This window comes from Hippopotamus amphibius, chromosome 3 (genome assembly GCF_030028045.1).
Source record: "Hippopotamus amphibius kiboko isolate mHipAmp2 chromosome 3, mHipAmp2.hap2, whole genome shotgun sequence".
NCBI lineage: Eukaryota > Metazoa > Chordata > Mammalia > Artiodactyla > Hippopotamidae > Hippopotamus > Hippopotamus amphibius.
In genome coordinates this window covers 193,745,351-193,772,389 of record NC_080188.1, presented here as the reverse complement: position 1 = coordinate 193,772,389, position 27,039 = coordinate 193,745,351, and the positions used below count along the sequence as shown (strand labels likewise).

At 33.7% G+C, this 27,039-nt stretch overlaps 1 protein-coding gene across 3 annotated transcripts in view; it reads left to right on the top strand.

Moving 5' to 3' along the window:
• Positions 1-23,115, top strand: part of KCNT2 (potassium sodium-activated channel subfamily T member 2) — a 371,544-nt gene extending 348,429 nt beyond the window's left edge. For all 3 annotated transcript variants that reach the window (XM_057729620.1, XM_057729619.1, XM_057729618.1), the window contains 3 exons: positions 372-672; positions 18,415-18,499; positions 23,004-23,115. In XM_057729620.1, coding sequence (XP_057585603.1) covers positions 372-672; positions 18,415-18,499; positions 23,004-23,115 — 498 coding nt within the window. The remainder of the gene's footprint in view (positions 1-371; positions 673-18,414; positions 18,500-23,003) is intronic.
• The last annotated feature ends 3,924 nt before the right edge of the window (positions 23,116-27,039 follow it).

Below are 27,039 nucleotides of genomic sequence, written 5' to 3'. Positions count from 1 at the left end.
CTCCATTACATTGAGTTTATTTGAACAAAGTTATAAAATATTTAGTTCTTTTTGTTTGTAGTTTCAAACAACTCTATGCTATCAGTCATTTGATAAGGCAACTGATACATAAAAAATTAAATTCTTTTTATAAAGAAACGTATTGGAGAATGCAAGAATATCTTATCTGGGTCACATGTAAGTTCAAAAAACATATTTTCTAGTATTTTTAGTAACAGAACATTGGCATCGATGATTATGATTTTGCTTTTTCTATGAAAACTGTCATGAGATATATAATTATATAAAGATATTAGCAAAAAATAAGAATATAACTTCCAGGCTACATAATTCCTAAAATATCTAATTACCAATATGCGTTTCTCTTAAAGTCTCAAATATCCATCAGCGTGGAAGAGTGGGAAGACACCAAAGATGCCAAAGAGCAAGGTCACCACCGAAGTAACCACCGCAACTCAACATCCAGTGACCAGTCCGACCATCCCCTGCTGAGGAGGAAGAGCATGCAGTGGGCCCGAAGACTGAGCAGAAAAGGTCCCAAACACTCCGGTAAAACAGCTGAGAAAATAACCCAGCAGCGCCTGAACCTCTACAGGAGGTCAGAGAGACAAGAGCTTGCTGAACTTGTGAAAAATAGAATGAAACACTTGGGTCTTTCTACAGTAGGATATGGTATGCTCTTTACAAGTATTGTATGATGTGGACTTGTGATTTCTTGCCGTTAGTTGTAGCAGAGTTGGCTCTAACTTAGTAACTTAAGAATCACATGTTTGTTTCACAGGTCATTTTGAAGGGACTCGTAACACATGTCCAATCTCCTAGAGACAATTATAACCATGACATTAAAGAGAGAACACTAAAAATTTTAAGTATTTGCTCAGGTCTCTAGACACTGTGCTGAACTCTTTATAAGAATTATCTTAATTTTAACTTTCCCAAAAACCCTTCTATTTTAGAGATAAGGAAACTAAGTCAAGTAACTTGCTAATTAGCTTGTTAATAGCCTGACTGAGATTTATATCGAGTTCTGTCTGGCTCCAAACTCAGTTTTATAGACATACACACACACAAACCACATTTTGTTTTAGGGTCTGGGATAAAATTAATCTGTGGCATTAGCAAGTAACTAAATGGACGAGTCACAGATGAACCAAAATATTTCTACAAAATTTGTTTAATTTGATGTGATCCAGAAACAAAGAATCTTCAAAAGCTTTAATCTGAAGCTCAAATAGTGCTTGATCTCATTTAGTGCAGAAACATCCCAATGATTGTTACTCTCTTATGTTGATATATGATTGTAATATAGATACATTACATACAACACAGCTTAAATAAATAATGCAAAGACAATTTTAAAATATATCATTTATCACTATATGAGTTTTATTTAAAAAAGAAGTTTAGTCAACACAGGAAAAAATCAAATGGTAAATAAGGTTGTTTTATTTTGTTATATATATATATATAACTTAGGTGAATCAGGAGCTAAGAACTGGAGCTACTGAATACATGTCAGTATCATGTAGGTTGTAAGGATAATATGAAAATAAATTCTGTATTTGCTACATCTCATCTTTATTATTAAAGTCTCAACTTGAAACAGTGTTTATAGGGAGAAATTTTAATGATTGAATTGGATGGAATTTAAAAGAAGTTACCTGTGTTTCTTTGAACGAGGAAAGGAAGCATATTTACCGAGTCCGTACTCTCTGCCAGGAATTGTTTTAGATGCTTTATGTGTATTTTCTTATTACTCCTTATAAACCCTGATTAGATGTGTGTCCCATTTCACCCTTCAAGAACTTGAAGCTGAGAGCAGAATATCTTACTCAAGGACATAAATTTGAAATATGTTGCAGTCAGGATTCCATATGTAATTGAAATTCATAGTTGCATTTCACTTACTTAAAATGTAGTACAGACTCATTCATGACTAATAATTTTAATATAAGCACAAAAGGTCTTACATTAAGAAGCAAATTAAATGAAAAAAATTCTTAATTTAAAAAGTATGTTAAGAGCTCTTTGCCAATTTAATGACATTGAGTTTAATTCTTATAGAACTATAGTCCTATAATTATGTGTACTTTTTCTAGTTTTTATTCAGCTGTTTTTTTCTTTTTTTTTTAAAGTTCTAGTAAGTGGTTATCCATCCAAGTTCCAGCTGTGTTTCATGAGCAATACAGCCCCAGGCTGGTCCTGAAGACAGTGTGGTAGATAATAGTTTCACTCTAAGAGACACAAAGATGCATGGACTGACTGCATGGGGGAATTATCAGGGAATCATAGTATGTTTTTGCTAATAAAACGTCTATCGGTTTCCTTGCATTTAGCCATTTTCTATGTTTTTTTAAAATGAATTTATTAATTTAATTCTCTCAGCAATGCTTACAGGGAGGAAAAACAGATACTATCCACCTTTTTTTCTCTCTTTTCTTCTTTCCTTCTTTCTCTCTCCATCCATTCTACCCATCTATTTTATCCATATATCCATCAATCCATTCTAAGTCCTGTATTGGATACCTCCAATAACATGTGATTGTGAAAATAGGATTTGGAATCTAATGCATCGTGGGCCTCTGAACTTCTCCATTTATTCCTAATTCACAGTAGTTCATCCTTTCAACAGATATTATCAGGTTCTCATGTTAGGCACTGTTCCAGGCACTGGGAGTAGAGCCATGACCTATGCAGACAAGACCTCTGTATTTATGGAATTTATATGCTAGTGTCAGCCGGCAGATTTGTTGTATTATTTAACTTATTTGTGGAATAGAAATATAATAATACCTATGTCATAAGTTTTGTTGTGAAGGACAAATGGGATAATGGATAATACTGTGCTTAGCCCAGAACTGGCATTTAGCTAATCTCACAGATCTACCATGCATCTAAGTACTGTGTGTCTATCAGTGCTTCACACATAAAAAGAGGAATTTTTTTTTTTTGCTCACCTCAAAAAACAAACACATTTTGCCCCCTTGTGGGCAATGTCATCTTCATTGAGAATACATGCTATGAGACAGTTACTGTTTTGCGTGTTAGCTTTTCTTTTCTTTTCTTTTCTTTTGAGGGAAAGGAAATGTCTTACTCATCCTTTAACTTTTGTATCCCCAACCAGTTTACATATATCCTGACACGTAGGAACCCAGTAACTACATACTGATTTCATGAACAAATGGAGTGCTTATAGGTGAGAAAACAAGGTCTCAAATGTAAACAATTTCCCTGGGTCACCCAACCTAGTATATCCTTGAGTTGGTACTTTAACTTGGGACTTTTGGCTCCATACCTTTTCGTGTATCCACTGGATCACTTATTTTTCCTACATTATTGTCAGTATTTTGTAGTGCTTTACAGATTTGAAATGATTTTAAGTGCTTTATACACAATGCATGGTGATTGATTTAACCACGGATCATAATCTGATTTTTCATGAGTAGATCTGGCCTGATATAAGGGAATGAACAGATTTCTTTTGACCTGTTGGATATGAGACAGAAAGGAGAGGAAAAGGGCTCTAGCTTGAGCAAGTAAGTGCACGGTGTGACATTCACTGAGCTTAGAAGAAGAATACTTTTGGGTGAAGGTAATAGACTTAATTTGAGTGCCTGGAAGACTTCAAATGGGTAATGATCCATAAGAAGCTAGATTTCTGCTGTCTGGTGCTCAAGAAAAACAAACGAGGTGTGTGTATAGACTTGGGAGTCATCAGCCTATAGATTTTAAGTAAGGTCTTAAAAGTAAATGTAATATAACCCCAGGTGAAGGACTACGAGAGAACTCTAGAAAATACTCACATTTCTAGATTGTTAAGGGAAGAAGTATTTTTTTTTTTTTTGTAAAACAAGAGGCTGAAGTGTCTAGAGCTGAATTATCCAAAACATGCATCATAGTACAATAGGATGCTATCAATTGGTTACGTGTGTTATCATTATATTGATCCTTTATACATTTCAAAGGCCAGGTGGGGCCTGGGGTGGTGAGAAGATGGTCCCTTCCAGTCATAAGTAGGTTTGTCTGCTATCCCAATGTAATATCAAATTGCATTTCCTATGTGTTTTATGATGTGAAACAATGTTGAAATTTTGGAGTAGAGAAATAGGAGGGAATGATTAATAGTGCAGAAAGAATAGTGATATGTCATTGCTGACCTTGGTGAGGGTAGTATCAGTTGGATAATGTGTGTGAAAGCCAGATTTGAGTAGCTTGAGGAATGACTGAAGATTTGGATATAGGGAATTTCATATATTAGGGACCCCAAGATATTGAAAATTTAATCTTCTGTCTTATTGCTCCATGATCTATTGCGTCCATTGCCAAAGTCATATCACGGTACAAGACGCATGTTGAAATGTCAGTCATTTTGTCCACATTCCATCCAGGAGGAGGGAGGGAGGGAGAGACTGGAGAAGAAAGGGTTGTGTCTTCAATTAAAAGATACTAGCAAATGGTTGCGTGCACCATTTCCGCTATGTCCCATTGGCAAGTATGTTTCATTTTCAATGGCCTAAATCTGATATTAAAGAAGACAAAACAAATGTCTATTGAAAGTCAACTGTCAGTCTCTGCCAAAATGGATGTTTTTTAAGAAATGTTATTGTGAAGGAGAGGTGAGAAATATGGAAGTACCTGGATGAGAAAGTGGACAGGGAAGAGGGACTTTTTTTTTTTTTTAAAGATCAGAGAGGTATGAGCATATTTAAGTAATTAGATTAAGCCAGTGAAGAATTTGAAAGAAAATACAGGAAAGAGGTCACAGTTGGAGTCCTTGCTTGATACTTGGAAGTGAGGAAAAGATGAGTCTTTTAAATGCATAACCATGTAAGTATTTTGACAGGAAGTTGAGTAATACTTCATGTGATAGTGGAAGGTAAAATCATCTGCTGAGAATGATGGCAAGAGTGGAAGGATGAGTGTTTTAAAAATAAGCCAGAATGCTTGCAGTTTCAGGGGAAAAGATGTCCTTTCTATGCAAGACTTACCTTTTTATATTATTCTTGATTTTTTTTAATTTTAATAGAGAAAATTTCAAACATGAATAAATGTAGAAAGAATAGTATAACAAACTCACATATACTCATTTTTCTGCTTCAATAATTATCAAGTCATGGCCTATCTTGTTCCTTGTATATGCCCACCAATTTCATTTGCGTCTCATATTAATTTCAGGTAAGTTTCAGATCTCATATATTGCAATATATACCTCTATCATTTAAGTACTAGTTTAAAAACCATAGCCACCTACCATTTTCACACTTAAAAATAATTTTAATAGCATCAAGTATTCACTTGGTGTTCAAATTTCCAGTGATTTCACAAATGTTGTAATTTTTTACACTTTATTTAAATCAGAATTAATTAAGGTCCATGCATGGCAATGGGTGACAAGTTTGTTAAAGTCATTTTTAAGTTTCCCTCATCTTGTATTTTTCCTGCTGCAATCTATTTCTTGAAGAAACTCTCTTTGTTCTGTGATTTCCTAGACTCTGAATTTCCAGTCTTAATTGGCCCATTCTATTCCCTGCCTTTTCTTTTTTTAACCATTTTTTGTTATTATAAACTCTTAGATTTAACTGTATTTTATATGTTTTAATCTATATGTTATTAGATTATTTCATCATGTCATTCTAAATTTGACCAGTGGGAGCCTCTTCAAACAGCCTCCTGAGTCCTTTTGTCATGATGTCAACTGTCTGCGATAGACTTCCCTTGCTCTCTATAGGACTAAACACGCCCCACCTAAAATAAGTCATCCCTCCAAGGATCCTGTCTCTTTTAGTGGGAAATGATAGTTGAAGATGATAATCAAGTTTTAGAGATGTTCATTTTTACTGCATTTGTCACTTTTTCTAAGTTTTTCAGTGGAGAGCTCAAAGATTAGATAGAAGATGATAGACAGATGATAGACACATAGATGATAGATAGATAGATAGAGAGAGAGATGATAAACTATTTCACCAGCTCATACAGATACTTACAATTAAAATGCAGGCTATAGGGTTTTTATTTAACTTTTTCTGTCCTATATCTGTATTTTCTTTGTCCTGCATCGAGATTAGTGTTTGTCAACATCAATAGAAATGATGGACTTATAAAAATCATATTATATTTTTCACAAAATACATTAAACAGTCTCAGAATAATAGTACAATGTTAATGTTAACACTATAATTGCTAAAAAAAAATGCATTTTATGCATTCTTTGTTTTATAGACTAGCCCAATAGGAATGTTTAGTAAAGTTATTCTAAGTCTTGGAAAAGTTCTTCTTGATGTGGTTATACCATCAATTGGATATAAATTTAGACTCATTTCTGTTTTTAATGTTTAAGAATTGCTTTTTCTAAAATTTAATTTTGTTTTTTAGTTATGTAAACTATGTACATAGTCCAAAGCCAAAAATTTTAATACGGGTTATATTCAAAGTAATTTAACACCTGTCCCTGTCACTGCCACACAATCTCCTTCCTTCATGAGTAACCTTTTTTAACTTTATGTTTTATCCTTCCATTTTTAATTACAAATTTAAAAATATAGACGGTAGCATATGTTCCTTCCTTTGTTTCCCACATTGCTTCTTTCACTTAGTGTATCCTGGAGATCACTGACTTAGTAGAGTATAGAACTAGTTCTTATTTCTTTTTACAGCTGCCCAATGCTCCAGTGTATAAATGTATCATAGTCTATTAAACTAGCCCTTCTGTCTTTTCTAATTACAAGGAGTCTTGCAACTAATAGGCATAGGCCTACATCTTTTTGTGTTTTTTCCCAGTATATCTTTGGGATGGATATCAAAAAGTGAGATTACTGGATTAAAGATTAAATATCTATATATATCTATAGATATAAATATAGATACAGATATATACAGATATATAAAAAATTCTGCTATTGGGAACATTTTCCTCCTTAAATGTATATGATTTTATATTTGTACCAGCAAAGTATGAAAGACTATTTTCTCAAAACCTTGCCAGCAGAATGTGTTGTTAGATGTTTGCATGTTTTGCCAATCTAATAGATTTTTTAAGTGGTATCTCAGTATGCCTTCTTATTCTGGTGAGGTTGAGCATCTTTTCATGTGGTTAAGAGTCATTTTTAGTGAATTGTTTATATCTCTAGCCAATTTTTATAGATTTATTTTTGGTTCTTAATATTTTTAGAGGTGCTTATATACTAGGAAAATTAGAACTATGGATATTAATTGCAGATATTTCTTTCTCAGCGTATTTTTCTTTTCTTTTTGTTATTTAATACTTTAATTTTTAAATTATTTCCATTATTACTGATCGATTTAGAGTAATAGGGAAACCTTTCTCTCTTCCAATTTAGAGAGGAATTCTTCTACATTTTTTTCGTTACATATTTGGTTTCACATTTTGCATTTAAATAGCCGATATTTGGAATTTATCCTGGTATATATGATGAGCAAGGGAACACAGTTTTATATTTTCTAAGATATTTTTCTGTATTTAGTTACACAATACCACTTATTAAAATGCACGCCCCGTTCTATTGATTTCTAGATCCTGCTCCTAGCAGATCCCAAATTTGTACATGTTATTGGGTCTATTTCTAGACTTTCTGTTGTGGTACAATGGTCTGTCTGCCTATTCTGACAGAAGCACCTACTGTTTTAATTACAGATTCTTTATAGTGTATTTTAGTATCTGGTAGGGCTACGGGCACTGCACGCTTCTTTTTTCAATATTTGCCTAGCTATACTTGGATGCTGCTTCTTCTGAATGAATTTTATAATTAACTTGTGTGCTCCAGATGAAAAGAAAGGATTCTTTTCCTACACGTTTAATCCTACTTCTTCCTGGCTCTTTCAAATCCAAATTCTGTCATCTAATCCTACTCTTTCGTAACCGTTCATGTTTCTCCCTCTCCTTTCTTAGTTCCTCTTCTAAGGAAATCAGGTCTCCTTCCCTTAATCCCAACACAAACACACACGCACTCAGACGTGTGCACACACACACCCCTTAGTCTTCACTTTGTCTCTTGTGTTCTTTTTTTACCCACTAATTACATTCCATGTTTTACATTATTACCTCACATTTACTTTCAACACAATTCTCCTCCTCTACTCCTTTGCTGAGAATACTATCAAATACAAAGGATTCTTATTTTCCTTGATCTGTCTACAGCAGTATCCTTTCCTGGACCCTCCTTCTCTGTCATCTTTCTGAATTTGTCTTCAACTAAGTATTTGCATGAAAATTACTTCAAATTGTCAAACTTGCAGAACAATGCTTCCTTATAAATGGTACATTAGGAAAGTTATTTTTGTACTGTTTAAAGAAAAAAATTTAATTGTATCTCAAATAATAGGACATCATAAAGAAACACTGAAAAAATGCTTAAAATCTAGAAATTCACTCAATTAATATTTGATAATTAACCATGCTTCCTGAAGGCATGGTTTACCTCCCACTGTTTTTTTATCATATTTAATTCTAAGAGAAAGGTAATTCTTAAAAATCAGAGGTTAAAATTTTTAATGTTTCCTGATATAGCCTGTCTCTACAGGTTAGGTTGAAATAATATAAATGCTCATGAGTGTATTATCTAAGATAAATACATACCTATCTCTCCAAAGACATTAATTATATTACAAGTATACAATCCCTCACTTGTAATTTTAAAACCCAAATTTTCTGAAGACTGAATTTTTTAGTAGGTTTGACACTAAAACTTGTTTAAATGCAGAACTTGACCCAAACTGCTTGAAACTATTTGTATCTTTTATCAGATTTATTGTGAATATTCATATGTTTGCTGCAGAAATATGAACTTCTCTGCTGCTTCAGGTCCAAATGAGCATATTACATGAAATATATTATGTGCCCAATATTACTTTCTAAATCTAAAATCTCAGTGCTAGAGCACATCTGGCCCCAAGAAAACCTTAGTTTCTTTGTAAATTTATAATTTGACTAAAATAATGGACAGATTAACCAAGAGCTATGAAAACCATGTTTTTATAGTAAACATGGTGACTTATTCATAGTCATTCTCTTTCTTATGTGAAAATAACAAGCAAAATTAACGAGAAAGGATTGTTATTCCCGCCCAAATCTATGATGTAGTAGTAGTAATAGTAGCAACAGTAATACCATCAACTTCTATTTTTAGACTCTTTTATAAGTCATCGATCACTTTCATATAAGTTTTTAACAAAAACTTTCCCCAAATCCCAATCAATGTCAGGTACCTTTTTCTAGCAAAAGATTACTTACAAATTTATCCTAAAACAAATTACCAAAGAGGGGAAAGGTACCAAAGCGAGATATTTTTCTAGCATGTTTTACAACATTTAGTACTTAGAAGGAATAATATAAGCATCTGAGATTACTGTAATGACTTCAACAATAGTTTACTTTTTCAAAAGAAATTGATATTGAATTTTTATTGTTTTTTGAAATATATCATTTACCATTTCCCAATATAAATGGGTACAACAGTATTGATATGTACAATCAATGTACTTCCAGTATAGATTTCCAGGAAATGGATGGTTTTATGTTATTTTGTATTTCCAGAACTGACCCATTCTTCACAAGGAGGCAGGCAGGCATAAACAGATACATCCATGGCTTTTATGTTAATCTCATTCTGTATATAGAACGTTAATAGAAAGAAACAAACTCAACAGTTTTCTTAATAGACAAAGTAATGGAGCTTTCAAAGGAGGTACTTGCTGAGCTGAGAATGACTTATGGTAAATGAAATTATTTGTGCAATGAATTTTTCGTATCTCCCCACAAAGTTTTGTTTCATGGAGTTATATCATATCCTTCCCAGAACATTAATTTCTCAATGATATCAATATTTTTATGTAACACCATGGTTAACTTAATTACACTTAAATATGCATATATTTTATCTTTACAACTGGAAATTCAAATATTGTGTTTTGGCATAAGTGTAATAAAAATGTGGCCATTTGAATAAAATAAAATATTTTTTTGTCATTGAGAAAAAAATTTAATTGGTTGAGTGAACTTTTTACTTCCAACATTTTGTTATGAGTTGAGTATAAATAGTCAATGAGAGCAAAGAATGAGCTTTCTAAATGCATTGAAACAATAAGAAGAAATTTCCAATTATGATGACTGTTTATGCTCTCAATTTAAATAACTAGAAGAAATATAAATCAGCTGTGTGCAGATGTTGGAAAAAATTAGCATATAACTTTGTTAGCGGAGAAAAGGTGAGCAGATGAGTTAAGCCTTTTACAGGCTGGAAGTCATGTAAGTGGACCCCAAATTAGAAAATATGACTTGTACCAGTAGAAAAAATCAACAGAAACAGATTCAGAAAACATGAATATTAAGGTAGTTATTAAAATGTTGTCTGTATGTTCAAGATGGTAGAGGGAAACAGGAAAATGACAAGGAGAGAAATTGAAGATATGAAACTCTTAGAGGTTAGAATTTGTAATGCAGTATTCAAAATAAAATGTATACTGGATGGGATGTATGTAAGAATAGCCACTGCAGAAGAAAATATCAATGAACATAAAGCCATAGCAATAGACTATCCAAAATGCAGGATAGAGAAGAAAAAAAAAAAAAAACCTTGAAAAAATAGTGTTAGTTACTCGTGGAACAATATCACATAATCATGTAATTGGAGTACCAGAAGGAGGAAGAGAATGGATATTTGAAGAAATAATGACCAACATTTTTTTTCCAAATTTGATGGGGACTCTATTCACAATCTAATAAGCTTAGTGAAACTCAAGCAATATAAATATAACAAATAAAATAATGCCAATACACAATATAAAAAATTGCTGAAAACCAATGATAAAACATCTCAAAAGAAGCCGGGGGAAGAAGACATTTTTTTGAATGAGAGACAAATAAATAAAAGGACAATAGTGAACTTCTTGTCAGAAACTTCTCAAACCAAATAGCAATTGAGAAACTTCTTTAGAGTACTAAAATAAATAGTCTACCTAATAATCTATACATGGTAAAAATATCTTCCTAAACTAAAAGCAAATAAGGACAGTTTTAGAAAACAAATGTTGAGAAAATTTGTCAACAACAGCTCTGTAGTATGAAAAAATTGTTAAAAGGAGTTCTTAAGATAGAAGGAAAATGATGCCAGGTGGAAATTTAGATCTAAACAAAACAAGTAAGCATATGAACAAATGTAAAAGATAGATTTCTATTTTTAAAATTTTGTTCAAAGATACTTTACTGTGTATAACAAACACTGTAAGGTTTATAGCATATATAGAAACAAAAAAAGTATGGCAATAATAACTCAAATAATATGGAAGAAATAGAAATATAAGTAGTAGTTTGTTAAATTACATGTGAAATCGTGTATTTAAGAGTAGATGTTGAAAAGTTAAAGCTGTATATTTTAAACCCTAGAGCAGGGGACAGAAAACTGCAGCACATCAGTTTTTGGAAAAAAAAAAAAAAACAGGCACCAATTCTTGCTAGTTTTTGTATTTTCAATGGCTGCTTTCAGTTTACAGTTTAAAAAGTTTAATAAGTACAAAACAGCTCATGGCCTGAAAAGCCTGAAATATTTACTATGTGGTTCTTTAAAGAAAAAAAGTTTGTCAACCTATGATCTTGAGAAACTACGAAACAACAAAATCGAAGAGATTTAACTAATAACCAATAGCGCAAATAAAATGGAATGATCAAAGCAAGTTTTTAAAACCTCAATTAATCAAAGAAGGCAGAGAAAGAAGAAAAGAGGAGCGAAGAACATCTGGGACAAGTAAAACACAGCCAGCAAGATGATAGATTTAAACCCAACTATATTGATATTTATATTACTATAAATGAACTAAACATTTCAGTTAAAAGGCAGAAGTCATCAGATGGGATTAAAAGAAACAACAGCCAGCTCTATATTGTCCAAAAGAAGCCCACTTAAAATGTAAAGAAAGAAAAGTAAAAGCATACAATTATATCTCATGTAATCACAAATCCAGAGAACACTGGAGTGGCTGTATTAATATTAAAGTAGATCCGTACAATAACTTGGATGCTGGACAAAAATCTTACACAAAGAGGGAAAAAGCCACACAGATACACACTGTAAGATCCTAGCAGAGTGAGTGTTCTAGAAATCAGTGACTCCAGGGGTTGGGGGTGAAAGGTGGGAATTGACTATAAAAGGGCAGGAGGGAACCTTTTGTCATTATAGAAATGGTCTATGTCATAATTACAGGAGAGGTTGCACCATTCTATGCACGTGTCAAAACTCATCAAATGTGCATTTGGAATTAGTAAAGTTCTTATTTTGTTTTACCAAGAAGTCTATGAGATAAACAGAACAAAGATGATCAACCTAAGATATCTTAAAAGGTATGCTTAAAACCATACAGGAAGTTTACAGTTAACTTGTTAAAGGTAAACCTATAGACTTTGCCTATCTTGTTCATTGCTGTCCCCAGATTTAGAATTACTTGTGACTCTAATCATGCCTAGTTAATGTTATTAAATGACTAAACTGGAGAATAAAATAATGAATATCATGTGATAAATTATGATTATCAACTAATTATATAAATGCCTCTCTTAAGTCTTATGGAGGTACAACAGGATAGCTGCAAAACTGGAAAACACGCTATATACTTATTTTTAAATTGTTCAGATAATATGTCCAATACAGTTTTCTTCAATCTCAGATACTATTTCAGGTGAAGTACCTTTAAGTTTAAAGTTAGTGTATCCAACTACTAAAATAAAATTAAATGAATAAGCCCTTTCCAAAGTCTTTTGGACTTTCTGTACAGAAGTGTATTTATTTTACTTTTTCAAATTATCAACTAGATCATAGTTTTAAATTTAGAAGTATTCACCTGAGAATATATTGAACACATTATTTGCAAATGTAATTAATGTTCTATTTTTAAAAGTGTACCTATGTTTCTTTGCAGACAATCTGTACTGTTTCAGCCCATATCACTTAATATAAAGTATTGTAATAGTATTTTGAAAGAAACTAGCATTTATTGAGCAGTTTCCATTCACTAGGGACACATAATAGCTCTGAAGGTCAATACTTGGTTAGGGGAGGGGACCAGTGGAGAAAGCATTTTAATGAAACAAAACTGAACTTGACAACATTGAAGAAAAAGTATGTTTTAGACACATTATTCACTTTTCTTGAATTCTCTATCATATTAAAAAATAACAAGGGGTTTTGTTCTTTTACTATGTATACAAGGTAGTAATACAGATTTTAAAAGATTAAGATATATTGAATACTCCATTTTAAAGGAAAATTGAGTCTAACGTAACTAGTTTTGTGTGTGAAGCTAGTAAGTGAGGGGAGGCTCATGATGGAGTTGAAATTAAGCGATTTCAGAAGGTTTGCTTTATATCATTCTCCTTGTTTGGCTAATTGTTTCATCTCATCTTGATTTCTGGATGTTTATCTGAAGGGAGGTTAAGAGAGTATACTTCTTGCTTTTTTATAAAGTGGTTCCAGATTATCAAAAGGTAATGAAAATGTTTTAAGTAGAGGTGATTAAATATAATTATTGGTTTTAGCCTTACCTTTAGCCACATTTTTTCCCCTAAAGTAGACTGATAAGTTGAGCAAACTGAACAAAATAGTTGTACTCATAAACACAGCTTGATGCTAAACTGGATTACATGAGCCAATTAAGTCAGCACTGAAAAACTCACCCGTTTCATCACGTGGACGGAAGCTCAGGTGACGGGAAAGTGAAATCATGGGTAGGTTGTGTTACTACTGATTATTTGGACTGGACCATGTTGGGGAGATAAGCACTGTGCAATGGAGGGTATTCTCTCGGGTATTTCCTGTGTCACTGAAGAAAAAGTACGCCCTCACTCTGGTACAGCATCAGTTTCTTGCTTTTTACTTGCCTTTTGCATCAGCATTCAGATATGCTGTGGTGTCTCCCATCTTAAAACATCTCCATCTTTTCTTACTGCCTTTCCTTCCTCCCTAACTTCCTCCTTCACTCTGCTCTCCCCTCCCCTCCCTTTCTCTTTCTATGGCTCTCTTGCTCTCTCAAACCCTCCATCTATATTTCCCTCCCTCCTTCCAAATTTCTTCCATTTCCATTGCTCCCAAGCCAACATCATCTCTCCCCTGGGCTTCCATACTATTCACCTACCATGTCCCTGAGAGCAAATTCGAGATCCCAAGTCCATTTCCCACAGAGCAGCCAAAGTGATAAATTCAATTCGAAATCAGATATTGCCTCCAAATCTCCCATCCTTACAAATTTTCAATGGCTTTCCTGTGCCTTTAGAATAAAATTCAAACTTCTGATCAGGGTCTATAAAGCCCTCCAGGGTCTGGACCCAGCTTGCCCTTTCAATATTGTCTCCAGCTGACTCCTCCTTGTTTACTTTAGTCCTTCTTCAAGGACCTGCTTTCTGCAACTTCATCTCAACCATTTCAACCTTTTCCATTTGTTGTTCTCTTTGAACACTTTTCTTCACTATTTTTTCATACCAGCACTTTCATATCACGATACAGGTACAATTATTATTTACAAGTTATAGATTGATTTTGCCTGCTACAATTATAATAGGAAAATTTTATACAACCCTTGATTTTCTGAATCAGAATTGATTCTAAGAACTGTATCTTTTTACTGATATATTAATGTTAAATTATACTTATGACTCATTTATAATTTAATTATAATAATAAGCTTTAAGATAGAACTATTGCTACCCTGTTTTACGGGTGAGGAAACTGAACACAGAAAGATTAAGAAATTAAGTAATGCGCCTAAGGTCTCAGCATAATTGCGAAAGCCAGGATTTCAGTGCAAGCCCTCTGGTTTCAGGATCTGTGTTCTTAGCTGAGCTTCTCGTTGGTGCAAATGCTTCTCTGATAACACAACACATAAGGGATGTCTGTTTTTGGAAATCTTATTTAATGAAATCTACATAAATACATGTGAGATTTAAATTTATTTTATCAAATTTTATTCTCCTTTGAAACTGCTTTCAAAATACTACAACAGGGACAGTTAAAAAAACCCAAACAAACCAGAAAAATGAAACTCATGTGTGGAATGGGACTCAATTTTTTTGTAAGAGCAATAGGAGTCTATATGAAGATTTTCATGGAAAAATTACATGTGCTAATTAATACAGCAAAATAAGTTCCTTGGTAAATACCACTAGTGGTTGTTTAATTTGATTCTCAAATTTCTTTTAAAGTTTTCAATATTCTACTACATTTATTTCAATTTTTTATAAGAATAGTTTTATTAAGTATGCAAATGCTGAAACAATAATTTCCATAAAACAATTTAAATGATATAGTGCTTTTTGTTTTGCCAAGGTCAGAGGTTACGTATTAGGAGCACATTGAATATCCTCACAAAAGATTTCCTTAGTGGATATTTTTGCTGAGTAGGAGATAGAATCTTGATGCTGGTCCATGGGCCAAATTTTCCTAAGTGGATTGACTTTTTTTCCTAAATATGGTATTATACTTTTGGTAAAGAGCTTTCTGATCTGCGGTTGGTTAAGTCTACAGATGTGGAACCCACAGACACGGAGGGCCAACCTGCAATTCTTTTTTTTTTTTCTGGCTGCGCCGCACGGCATGTAAGATCTTAGTTCCCTGACCAGGGATCAAACCTGCGCCCCCTGCCTTGGAAGCATGGAGTCTTAACCACTGGACCACCAGGGACGCCCCAAGAGCCCTATTTAATCCATGCATGTTTCTGCCACCACCAAAGATGATGAGTATGATAGGGTCTTAAAAATCTAGGAAACCTACCATATTTTCCCCTCCAAAATTCAGAAATAACTGAAAAAATATGTAGGGAATAACTGGTAGAGACAAAAATACCAGACTTAGGGCTGATAAAAAGAGATTGCTGAATGTGATTTTTATAGGTGATTACAATAGGGCTTTTAAAAGCTCACTGTCTAATTCTTAAACATAAAGTCACAGAGTGATAGAAAGTGAACCGTAGGACTTCCAGACAGAGCAGTGTGGTAGAGAACAAGCAGACAAGGGTGAACCCTACAGCAAGGCAGGCATCAGAGGGAAAGAGAAAACAGCTTTGAACTCAGCAATTTGTTTTAATTCTGTTAACCTAACACTGAGGAGGTCAGTGCGGGGTGGGTGAGGAAAGAAACCAGGAGTGATGAGCTCTGACTGCGATGTTACCGGTGTTTCCACGTAAACCATATGGGATCATTGATTGAATCGAGTGCATCAGCAAAATGTTTGCTCCCAGTTCTTGGAGTCCATGAGAAAACGGAAATCTTCAGAAAGATAAACTAAACTATCTACTCAAACAGACATGATAGTTCTATCTACTGCTATAAAGTTCTCAGTTATCTAGACAGTTTTTACATTTGTAACAGGCAAACCAAGTTACCAATAAGGTTTTGACTTCATCCCAGAACCAAAAATGAGTACAACATCATGTTAATAATCAAGGAGAAGGGTTGAATATCAATATTAACTGAGAAGTTATTTGTTAAAATTGTTTTCCCTCTAATGTCACTGTTCAGTAATGTTCACTGTTTTACATGAGACGTCAACAATGCCACTGTTTATATGAAAAATGTTTATATCCAAATAGGTGGATATTTTCTAATGACTATTACATTTCAGGGCATCATGCTTTAGTCTCCAGAATGCACTACTAACTTTGTTCTGTTGTTTAGCTGTTGTGGAAATTCACACAAAGGGGAAATTTCTCAAAAAGAATACATAAATCAAAATTGCTTTTTGTGTAGAAAGATGATTCTGATAATCTCCTGCCAGTACAATATGCTTTGAGTTAAAATTGCACCATATTTCGAGTAAGCTCATTGTTGTGTATTCATTGGAATTCCAAGCTCCAGCTAATGGACTTATCCTTCTACCCTGCCCCCCAGGTATGATTGGCAGACTTAGCAAATAAAAATATAGGATTCCCAGTTAAATTTAAATTTCAGATAAACAACAAATGATTTTTAATATAAGCATGTTACGTACAATTGTTGGGATATATATACACTAAAAAAACAGTTAATTTCTAATCTGAAATTCAGGTTTCACAGGGCATTCTCTGTTTTGCCTGACAACCTTATCATCCCCATGGCAGGATACCATTCTTTGTGTCTGCCTCGGGTATATGCAATGGAATATATTCCTTTATTTGAATATTAATTTGATAATCTTATGATTATAATAGTTTTACTGGCAAACTTACGGTGGGTTTGATTATACTGCAGTTTATCTGCCTTGTGAGATAAGAATTTTAGTTTATAGGCACATCTGGATATCAACTTGAAAGATAATAACTGAAATTACTGTCTTCCCCAGTCAAGTGACAGGTTTCTAGCTAGATGTAGTGTAGGAAATTATCATGACCAGCTATGTTGGCCTAAAAAAGATCTATAATTTTGGGTAATTATTTGAGTATTGATATATCTCTATTAGTATGAAATGTATTCTTAGATTTTGGATCAAATTGCAAACTTTAGTACTACTCCTAGGAACCAAGCTTGTCTGCAACTGAAGTGGCTAGATTGGTACTGTGGCTCGAGAGCAGGATTGAAACAGTGCCCTCCCAGCCTGAAAACTTTACTCTTGGGAGGATTAATATTTATGAAGTGTCCACATGGCTTTATTGCTACACCTTCTCATAGTCTTGGCAGCTAAAAAATCTCAATACAAAGCTGTCTACTTTTCCTTTTCAGTGCCAAGCCGACTGTCCAAAGTTGAAGTCTAATGATGTTTTCAGAGTGAATTGACAAAACTTAAAGGGCACAGCTTTTTATTTTTTAAATATGTATTGTTTTAGAGAACAAAACAAAGGATCCCATGGTACCCTTCCCTTGCAACTTACAATTAAATTCTGTTCCACAGGATTCTTTGCATTCTGCAAGAACATTACCATGTTTTACATCAGATATATCATGTAAGGAAGTCAAACGTATTTAGGGCCTTCATGCTTTTTAGGTACATTTCTCTTGTGTTTCTTTTAAAACGCAATGTCATTAGATGATTTTTCACAGAATTTCCTGTATGAATCTTCCTGTCTGGGAAAGCTATCTATAACCACAATTTTTTTTATAATTATTAAAGCATAATAAATCAAGTAAACATCCTGTCTAGCTATTTCTTTAACAGAAATACTTTTTCAGTGTAATAGCTTACAAAGTAGATTATAACTGTGGTTGTTCTGAACAGAATTAGATACTGTATTTTTAACCTTTATTTGAAACAAGAAATGAGTACCTGTCAGATATTTCCAGTGGCAGTAATTTGAAAATAGTCAAAGTTATATACACAATCCTGTTGTGAACAAAACTATAGCAAGTTATTGTTGACAGCTATATGATTTGAAGATAAGATGCTCTACAATAATTCCTGTAATTTCCTGTAAGTGGTATAACAAACTTGGCATTTGTTTATCTTCTAGATGAAATGAATGATCATCAAAGTACCCTCTCCTACATCCTGATAAACCCATCTCCAGATACCAGACTAGAGCTGAATGATGTTGTGTAAGTTGATCTCCTATCTCACATAAGGCATGTATTTTCAGAAAACCACTAATTTGTTTATTTTTATATTTTTATTTACACCATAATAGCCCCTTATCTTTCCTGTGATATAAATGCTTAGAAAATTGAAGTCTAATTTTTGTGTTCAATAAAAAAATGCATTTTGTGTATTGCTATGTGTAATACTATATTAAAGCATTATAGGACTGTAGAGGTATAAAAGAAGGAAAAAGCAGCATGAATGTTGTATTTTGTGAGCAAGTATACATTTGGACAAATAATAGAAGATATGTGGAATAAGAAGAGATCAACTCAAAGGAAAACCTAAAATATCCCACACTAGCTACTTCTAAATATCTTAGAGTTTCTCAAAGCCAAGGTAAGATTGGTCGAAACCCTTGTTAGGAAGGGATCTTTGGTAGTAATTTGATTCATCAAAGGCTGTGTGTTATGCATGTTCAATTGTACTCGTGTTGCCTTAAAAGTGTGATCTATAGAAATGAATAAGGCATTTTCCTTGATTTCAAAGTGTTTATGTTCTAATTAGCAAAACTACAATTTAAGCATAAAATTTTAATAGCAATGTATAGTATGACTTTGTCACGTGACTGAAGCATCGATTAAGTGAGATAATGTTTTTCTAGAATCAGGAAAGAAAACATTGTTTTGAGCTACAGTGATTACAAAGGATGAAGGACTTGAACCAGACACTCAGGGTGGATGGAATTTGTACAGGTGGGGAGGAGAGACATTCCAGAACAGGGAGATGGCTTGAGAAAATGCATTACCTGGGTATCGCATAATGTATGCCAGCTGGCAGTAAGACAGAGCCCAGTCTGACCAGAGTAAAAGCTTGGTATTATTAGCATCTCTGTTGTTAATTAGGTGAACATACTATTGGCAACATATTAAACTGACTTTGGAAGGACCTTAGGTGACAAAATAAGGAACTGACAGTCAGCCTTATAGGCAATGGGTCACACTCGGATATATGAGCAAGAAGTAGCAGGATTTTAGAAAAGGCATTTTGACAGTTGTTGGTGTAAGCCTAGGAGAGAAATTCCTAATAAGATTCTGAGCTGGACCGAGGCCTGCTTACACAGGGTAGTTAACTCCAGATCATATTGGTGACATAAGACAAATGCCAAAGATTCAAAAGTCTTGGTGGGTGTTAGGTCCACAGGATGTGTTTGTATCTGTAACCTGGAAAGTTAGTAATAAGGTTAGCAACTAGGAAGCGTGAGAACATTCTGTGATGCAGAGCATTTAGTGGAGCCATGCAAGTGGTTTAGAACTAAAGCTGGTAATTAGTTGTTGTCAGTTTCGTGGGAGATTTTGGCTGGGGTTGAAAGGGCACAGTTTTTTAAAAAGAGCTCTGTAAAAAGCAATAGAATTGATTGGCAGGATGGAGATGAGACTCTGTCATCACATCTGGATGATGGAGTGTAAAGGCAAGATCCTATGGAGATAAATTTATGGAGGCGGAGTGAGACTTGTTCATTGGGGATTGGAAAATAAGAGCTCTCACATGGCTTTAAGATATCAAATCTATGTGACTGCAAAAAAAAATTACTGCTTCACTGAAACAAGGGAAGGACAGGGAAGCACTTTTTCAAGCAAGAAAGAGCAGTTGTTGGTTGTGGAGAAAGGAGATGACTGGAGTTTGGGTACATTGTTCAATGTGCTAAGTGGAAGAGTCCAGAAAGCATATAGAGATACAGCACTGAGCTTTGGAAAGAAGCTAGTTCTTACAGAAACTAGTTACTTTTCATCTTCTGAATGAATAAAACTAAAAAGAGAAAGATTTTTGGAAAAAAGAGACGCATAAAGAAGAAAAAGTAGAAGAATCAGTATTGGCCTGCTGAGTACTGCTCAGTTTTAGGGCAAAAAGATGAATGTGCTTCAAAAACTTCTCAGGCAAATACATCAGCAGGAGTAACTTTGACCCAAAATCAGTGTGAAAATATTTTTATAAGACACCTAAGATACAACTAGCAAGTATAATATTGCTTTATTTTGCCATCTGGTGATACTGGTTAGAGTATAGGAACTTAGGGGATTCTGATGAATGGTAATTTCAGCTGCGGTAGCTCTTAAGGCATCTGTCAAAATTTATATCCAGTGGTGATGCTGAATTTGTGGAGCCCTTTAAGTTAGATGAAAATATCTTATTTGTGATACACCTGGAGGCTTCACTTAGTATATGACTGTAATACAACAAAACTGCTCTGTTTTTCTTGTGTCCATATTTACACACGTCTTTCTTCCTTTAACACATAAAATCAGGCAATTTTCATTAATTGTCCAATCTGCCCTTGCAGTCCCAACTTTCCTATGCCTATTTTTCAAATTTTCAACTATATATGGGTTTTTTAAAATCGATCTTACCTTTTATTTCATAACAAATTGTAAGTTTCCCGAGCCTAATATAATTCTTTTCCATGATTATTTTTGATGGAATGAGAACCTTTTGAGACTATGTATCAATACATATCCTTCCATCAAATAGATTTTATAATTCAAAATAATTCCCAAAACTTTTTAAACTTAAACATAAAAATGAAATATGTATGTTAAATGTATACAGGTAAAATAAGCATGGATTGTTGCCTTTTAGATACTATTATTTTTCATTCGTTTTAAGCTGAAACATCAATGTGACTGCTATACAAATAAAAACTCTTTTTGCCATGATCTGTAGTTTTGGCATTGAGATAATTAAATTTTAGTATAACTGGAGCAAGAAAAAATGCTACCATGACAAGCAGTATAAAAACACATTTAAGAAATTTATTTTGTTAGACTCATAGTTTTAGTAGTGATGATAATAGGGAAAGGAACTTTTGCAGCTACATCAGTGAATTTAGGGGATAATGGATTATATTCATATCTTTTATGTTTTTCTAAAAAAAAGCTTTCAAAAGTTCATTTTAAATGAAGGCTCAACATTATTTGATTCGAGGAACAATAAATCACTAGATGATGTGGTGTTGAAAAGCTTAATGTGCACTATTAGTTTTCTTCATTGATCTACTATGCTATTGATATTCAAAGTAATTATAAAGCAGGTGCATAGAAAACAAAATCTAGTTAATAGATCCAAGGACACTAATCTCAACTTTCATTTGATCGAAGAAAATAGACTGTAGTGCTTTAAATTGCTCTTCTTATTTTCATTAAGGGACATATTTTATGAATATTTTTGAAGAGGAGAAATACAAATCTTCATTAGAGCCCACACTTTTAAATTAGTTTCTCCATTTATTTTGTAACTCCAAACATTATTACAAAACTATGAAATACCAATTGCATTTGCACCTGAACAAGACTTTTTACAAGCTACATTACATATATTTACTTTCCCTCTCTCCTTTCCAAATCCTCAGTGGCTTCCCACTGTCTTTAGAAACTACTTATCCTGAAACAAAGTCCTTCATTAGCTGCCTTCTACGTTTCTTCCTGAACTTACCTACCATCATTTCCTGGTCTTACGGGTCCTCTGAAGTCAAACTCATTTTCCAAACCTGTTGGGAGCATCCTTTACTGTGCTCCATTTCCTCTCCGTTTGTCCCCACTTAAGCCTGGAAAGGCATCAATCCAGCCTTCTCAATAAGCTATTCCCTTGTTCTCTGTGGTTCTTTTCGTCTTTCTGTGATGTTTGGAATTTCTTTTTCATCTTTCGATCTGCTTCATAAATTACACGCTACTAATCCTCTGCAGGGGTCAGAAGTGTATGGTGTTTTGTATCCCCAGGTCCTAGCCCAGCAGTCTAGACGCTCAATAAATGGACGCACATGTCATTTGACAGTCTGAAGTAAAACATCTCTCTTGAAACAAATTCTAACAGTATTGAAATGTGTGAGTTTGGCGATGACCATTTTCCTATTTACTAGTAGAATGAATTGAGAATTATCTTTTTTGTCCAATTGCTTACTATAGCGTAACCTGAATTTTAGATTAATAAACTTCCCAATAATTAAAATATTATCTATGCATAATGTCCTCCAGAGTGTTTACGAAATCATTAATTTTATAGAATCATAGAATATTTAAATTAAAAAGACTATAGAATAATGTAGGTCAAATTTACTTATGAATGATAAAAATAACACTAAGACTAGTAAAGCAGTATAATGGTGGCTAGGATTTAGGCCTCCTTGATAGAATAATAGCCAAAGTAAAGAATAATAAATCAGCAAAATACTAAAATAAAACAAACATTTGATAAGATGGAGGTGTGAAATGGATGATAACTGAAAGATGATGATTCTTCATTCATCCACATTCATCTTGATGATCTTCTTAGTATAGAAATATAACAAGCCCTGCCAAATTTTACAGACCAAATACACAGCAAGTCCTTCTGCCAACGTTACAGAGAGACAAGCTTTGATAACCTTAAATAGTGAACAAATAAATTTGAAGTAAAAAATCTACAGTGTCAGGTGAATTAGTTTTGCCTTTATTTGTGATTGTAGTTATTTGCTTTGCTTTCTTTTCTTAGATACTTAATCCGACCCGATCCACTGTCCTACCTACCAAATGGTGAACCCAGTCGAAAAAACAGCATCTGCAACACTACAGGCCAAGACTCTCGGGAGGAAACGCAGCTTTGATAACAAAGAAAATAACGAGACTTTTTTCTCCTACAAGGGTCTTGCTTGAAACAACTCTGAATCTTAGAGAAACAAGAGGGTTGCTGGCATGAAATAAACTAGATTGGAGTCTATCCAAATCTCTCATGTTTAAAAAAAATCTGTTCTCTAGAAGTTTAGATTCTTTTGGAATTTAAAGTACTGCCTTGTTGGTACTCCTCCTATTAATATTTGAAAGACATCGGTGGAATGATTTTGAAAACCTAAATCGAAACAAAAAATTTAAACCTGATGTTTCACTGTTTGACAATAATACAAACCGTATGAAGCCAACTTTTAAACAGTATTAAGGTTTATGAAAGTAAACTAGAAATCCAGCTGTATTTGGTGCATCCCGATAGACATAGAAGATTATTGCTCCACTTAAACGTGTCCTATTATATTCTTTAAACTTGCTGTTTTATAAAAATGAGCTCATCACAAGTGTCCAGTCTTCTCTACACAGGTTAACACTTATATGGCTGACTTTTGTGTAAGAATCACAGTTTGCTTTAGAATATGAATCTTTAAGTCATTTTACCCTTTTTGTTGCCTTTCACATGATATGATATTAATTTTAGAATTTGAGATGTTCATAGCATGTTTTATTAATCTGAAGAAACCAAAACAAGCAAAAAGTAATATCAACTACATGAACTTTTCCCTAACTTTATGTTTGAAACACATTGTATGCCAAGAACAGTGTACGAAAGCAAATATTTATTGTTCTCCTAAAAGAATACCTAACACAGAGAAAATATTTAAAACATATTTGTTGACTTAAATTTAATCCAGGAATTGAAACAGTAACTGAAATATTCAGTAATGATTTTCATTAGACTCATGAGCTTTAACCTTTTTATATATCTATACAGTATATTTCCTTAGAAAGGTACTTCCAAATTAAAAGAAGCAACATTATACTTTTTATAGGATACAAAGAAATTTCCAAACATTGAGTCCTCCTTTATGCCTTTAGTATTGAAATAAATAATACACCAAAAAATGGTATATCAAAAATTTCAATCTAATTTTGGAAAGTTATCTATATAAGAACTATGTTTTAACTTGGTGAGGAAAAAGCATAAAATAAAAATAAGTAATTTTTATCATTGAAATTTAAGGTAAAAACCATACAGAATTTGACAGTTACAAATAAAGAAAAGTAGACCCTTGGCAGCACCAATGCTTTTACCTGTATTACATTATTCCCCTTCAGAAACAGAAAAGCACAGAGCGTAGTTTGCCAGGTAGTTGAAATGTGTTGTCACTCCCATGAAAGAGACATTGGCAAATTTAAAAAGATATTTTTCTTCCAATTTTGTATATTTTTATTTCTGAATTTGACAATGAATTTTAATTCCACAGAAAATAGGACATATAAGACTAGAAAGAGACATACTATCATTTCTTTTCACAAAGAAGCAGATAAATTGAAAGGAAAATAGAAGGATTAAAAATAATAAATAAAGCCTAATATTCCCCCAATAATTCCATGGATATAAAAATATAAAACACAAAATGTGAAATTATAGATTATAACCATTGTAGCCATTTGAGAATATGAAATGCCTATTTGTTGTTGTTTTTGTTTAGTATTTTACGTTACTCTCATTTTAGAATAACAAGACCACCAAGAATTTCCACTAAAATAGGGACAGGCTGTATTTAATTTTTGTTAACCAGACAGGGAATTAGAATTTATAACATTACTAAAAATTGGAAGCATATCTTAAAACAAAGAGTGTATGCATATGTGTGTGTATATGTTATAAACACAAGTGAAATATATTGGACAAACATATTCACATATAAATTATTCAAACTAAAGGCAGAATTGAACTAATATATGTAATGGAGAACAATAATAAATTTAATGAACTTGTTTTCTATTTGCACATCGATATTTAAGTATGATGTTTCTTTGAGTTGCTTTTTCTTTACTCCATTACAGTTATGTTTAGGAATAAATGTAAGATTTTATGAATCTTCTATTTCCCCACAAGATCTCAAGTTAAGTATTTTTGGATTATGACCATTGTCAAGACTAGGATTTTAAGCTAGGACCTGACTATATTTCCTATAAAACTAAAAAAATTGTTTCATAAATTTTACAATAATTATTTTTGAGTATGAACATTAGTCCAAATTTAATATTTGACACAATTCATATCAGCTTGCTATAATAATGAGAGTTTATGAGTCTTTCTGTTATTTAAAGAATAAAAACATACTTATAAAAGCCTTTTAACAAACAGTTGCCTTTTTGAAATACTTACACTTGCACATGAAAATAAAAGATGAAGTCAACATCAGCCCCTGTAACCCTGTGGGATTTCGTTCTGTTTACTGTCTATGTACCATTTTGCTACCAGTTACGTTGAATTGCTTTAAAATAAATAATAAAATTATTTCTGATGATGAAAACTCGATGTTTTTTGCCAAAACTTGAGTTGTTTAGGCAAATTCTACTTTGATTTGTCATAGTTATATTTGTCACTTTAATATTTCAAAACCAATATAAACTTGGAGGTGATCTCATTGGAAAAGATGGCCATGCATAAACTGTTGTTGAACTACTTCTTGGCATAATAGCTCCTGAATAACCATGTGGCAGGAAAAGGTAAGGCACTAAAGACAGGAGAGAAAGAAGAGGAAGTGAACAAAGGGAAGGGAGGGAAAAGCAGAAAAAGAAAGGGAGGAAGAGAGAAGAAAAGGAAGGCAAAACAAAAACAAAAACAATGTAGGTGCCAGAAGAGAATTATTTTTTTTATTTATTTTTTTTACAAAATGGATGATAATGTCTCAGTACAGTAATTTAAAGGGCAGAAAAGCACTGGCTAGAGAAAAGAAAAATAATTTTAAATGCAAAGCTAGACTTTTGGTCCAAGGAAAGTGAAGGAGAAACTCTCCTCCCCATTCCTTCTCCTAAGTACAGCTAAAAACCCTGGATGTGAAACTGAGCAGGATGCTGAGGGGCCTTCTCAGGGATAGACAACCCCCCCCTCCACACACACACACACTCCGTGTCCCAGGAAAGCAGTCAAGCAAAGCAAAATAATATTGGTTTAACCATAAAGCAGAGTCAAGGACCTCTAGCTCCTCCTCAAGGGCTATAAATAGTATTGTGCCATATCCTTGAGTTGTTTTACAGATACTGAAACCCCCACAAAAGGGAAGAAGTTGACTACATGCTGACCCCCAGCACATAGACCCCAGACCTGCTGGAACCGGAAAAATTGATCATTGAGATTCCTGAAACACCATCCTGTTACTTCACCACCAATCAATCAGAAGGATGAACACGAGCTGATCACACAAGACCCTCTCCCTCACCTTGCCTTTAAAAACCCTTTCTTGAAAGCCACTGGAGAGTTTGGGTCTTTTGAACCCTAGCTGACTGTCATCCTTGCTTGGCGTCCTGCAGTAAATACTGTACTTTCCTTCACCACAGCCTGGTGTCACTAAATTGGCCTTGCTGCACGTCAGGCCAGCAGATGTAAGTTTGGCTGAGTAACAGATATTATATATCAGTCCAGCATAAGAAGTCGGAAAGGTAAAGAGAAGAAGGAAGATGGACTAGGGAACTGGGCTTGAGGAGCAGCATGGCAGTGAGTCCTCTGGGTTTTCTTTTTGCCTCCTGTGGAGCTTGCTCTAGATATTGGGAGACACCAACAAGCACAGACAAAATTACCAAGAAAAGCCTGCTCTGTTCTTCCAAGGGACCGACTTCGCAGCACGTGCAACTGTCACAGCACCAGCCTCCTGAAGATCCTGCAGTGTTAGTGGCTTGTTCAGAGAACATCTAAAATATGCAGTGGTCAACACAACCAGTGTGCAGGAGATTCCCTCAGCACCCCCTCGGATGGTTCCTGAGATTTCCAGCAAAGGAGTACCACAGTGACG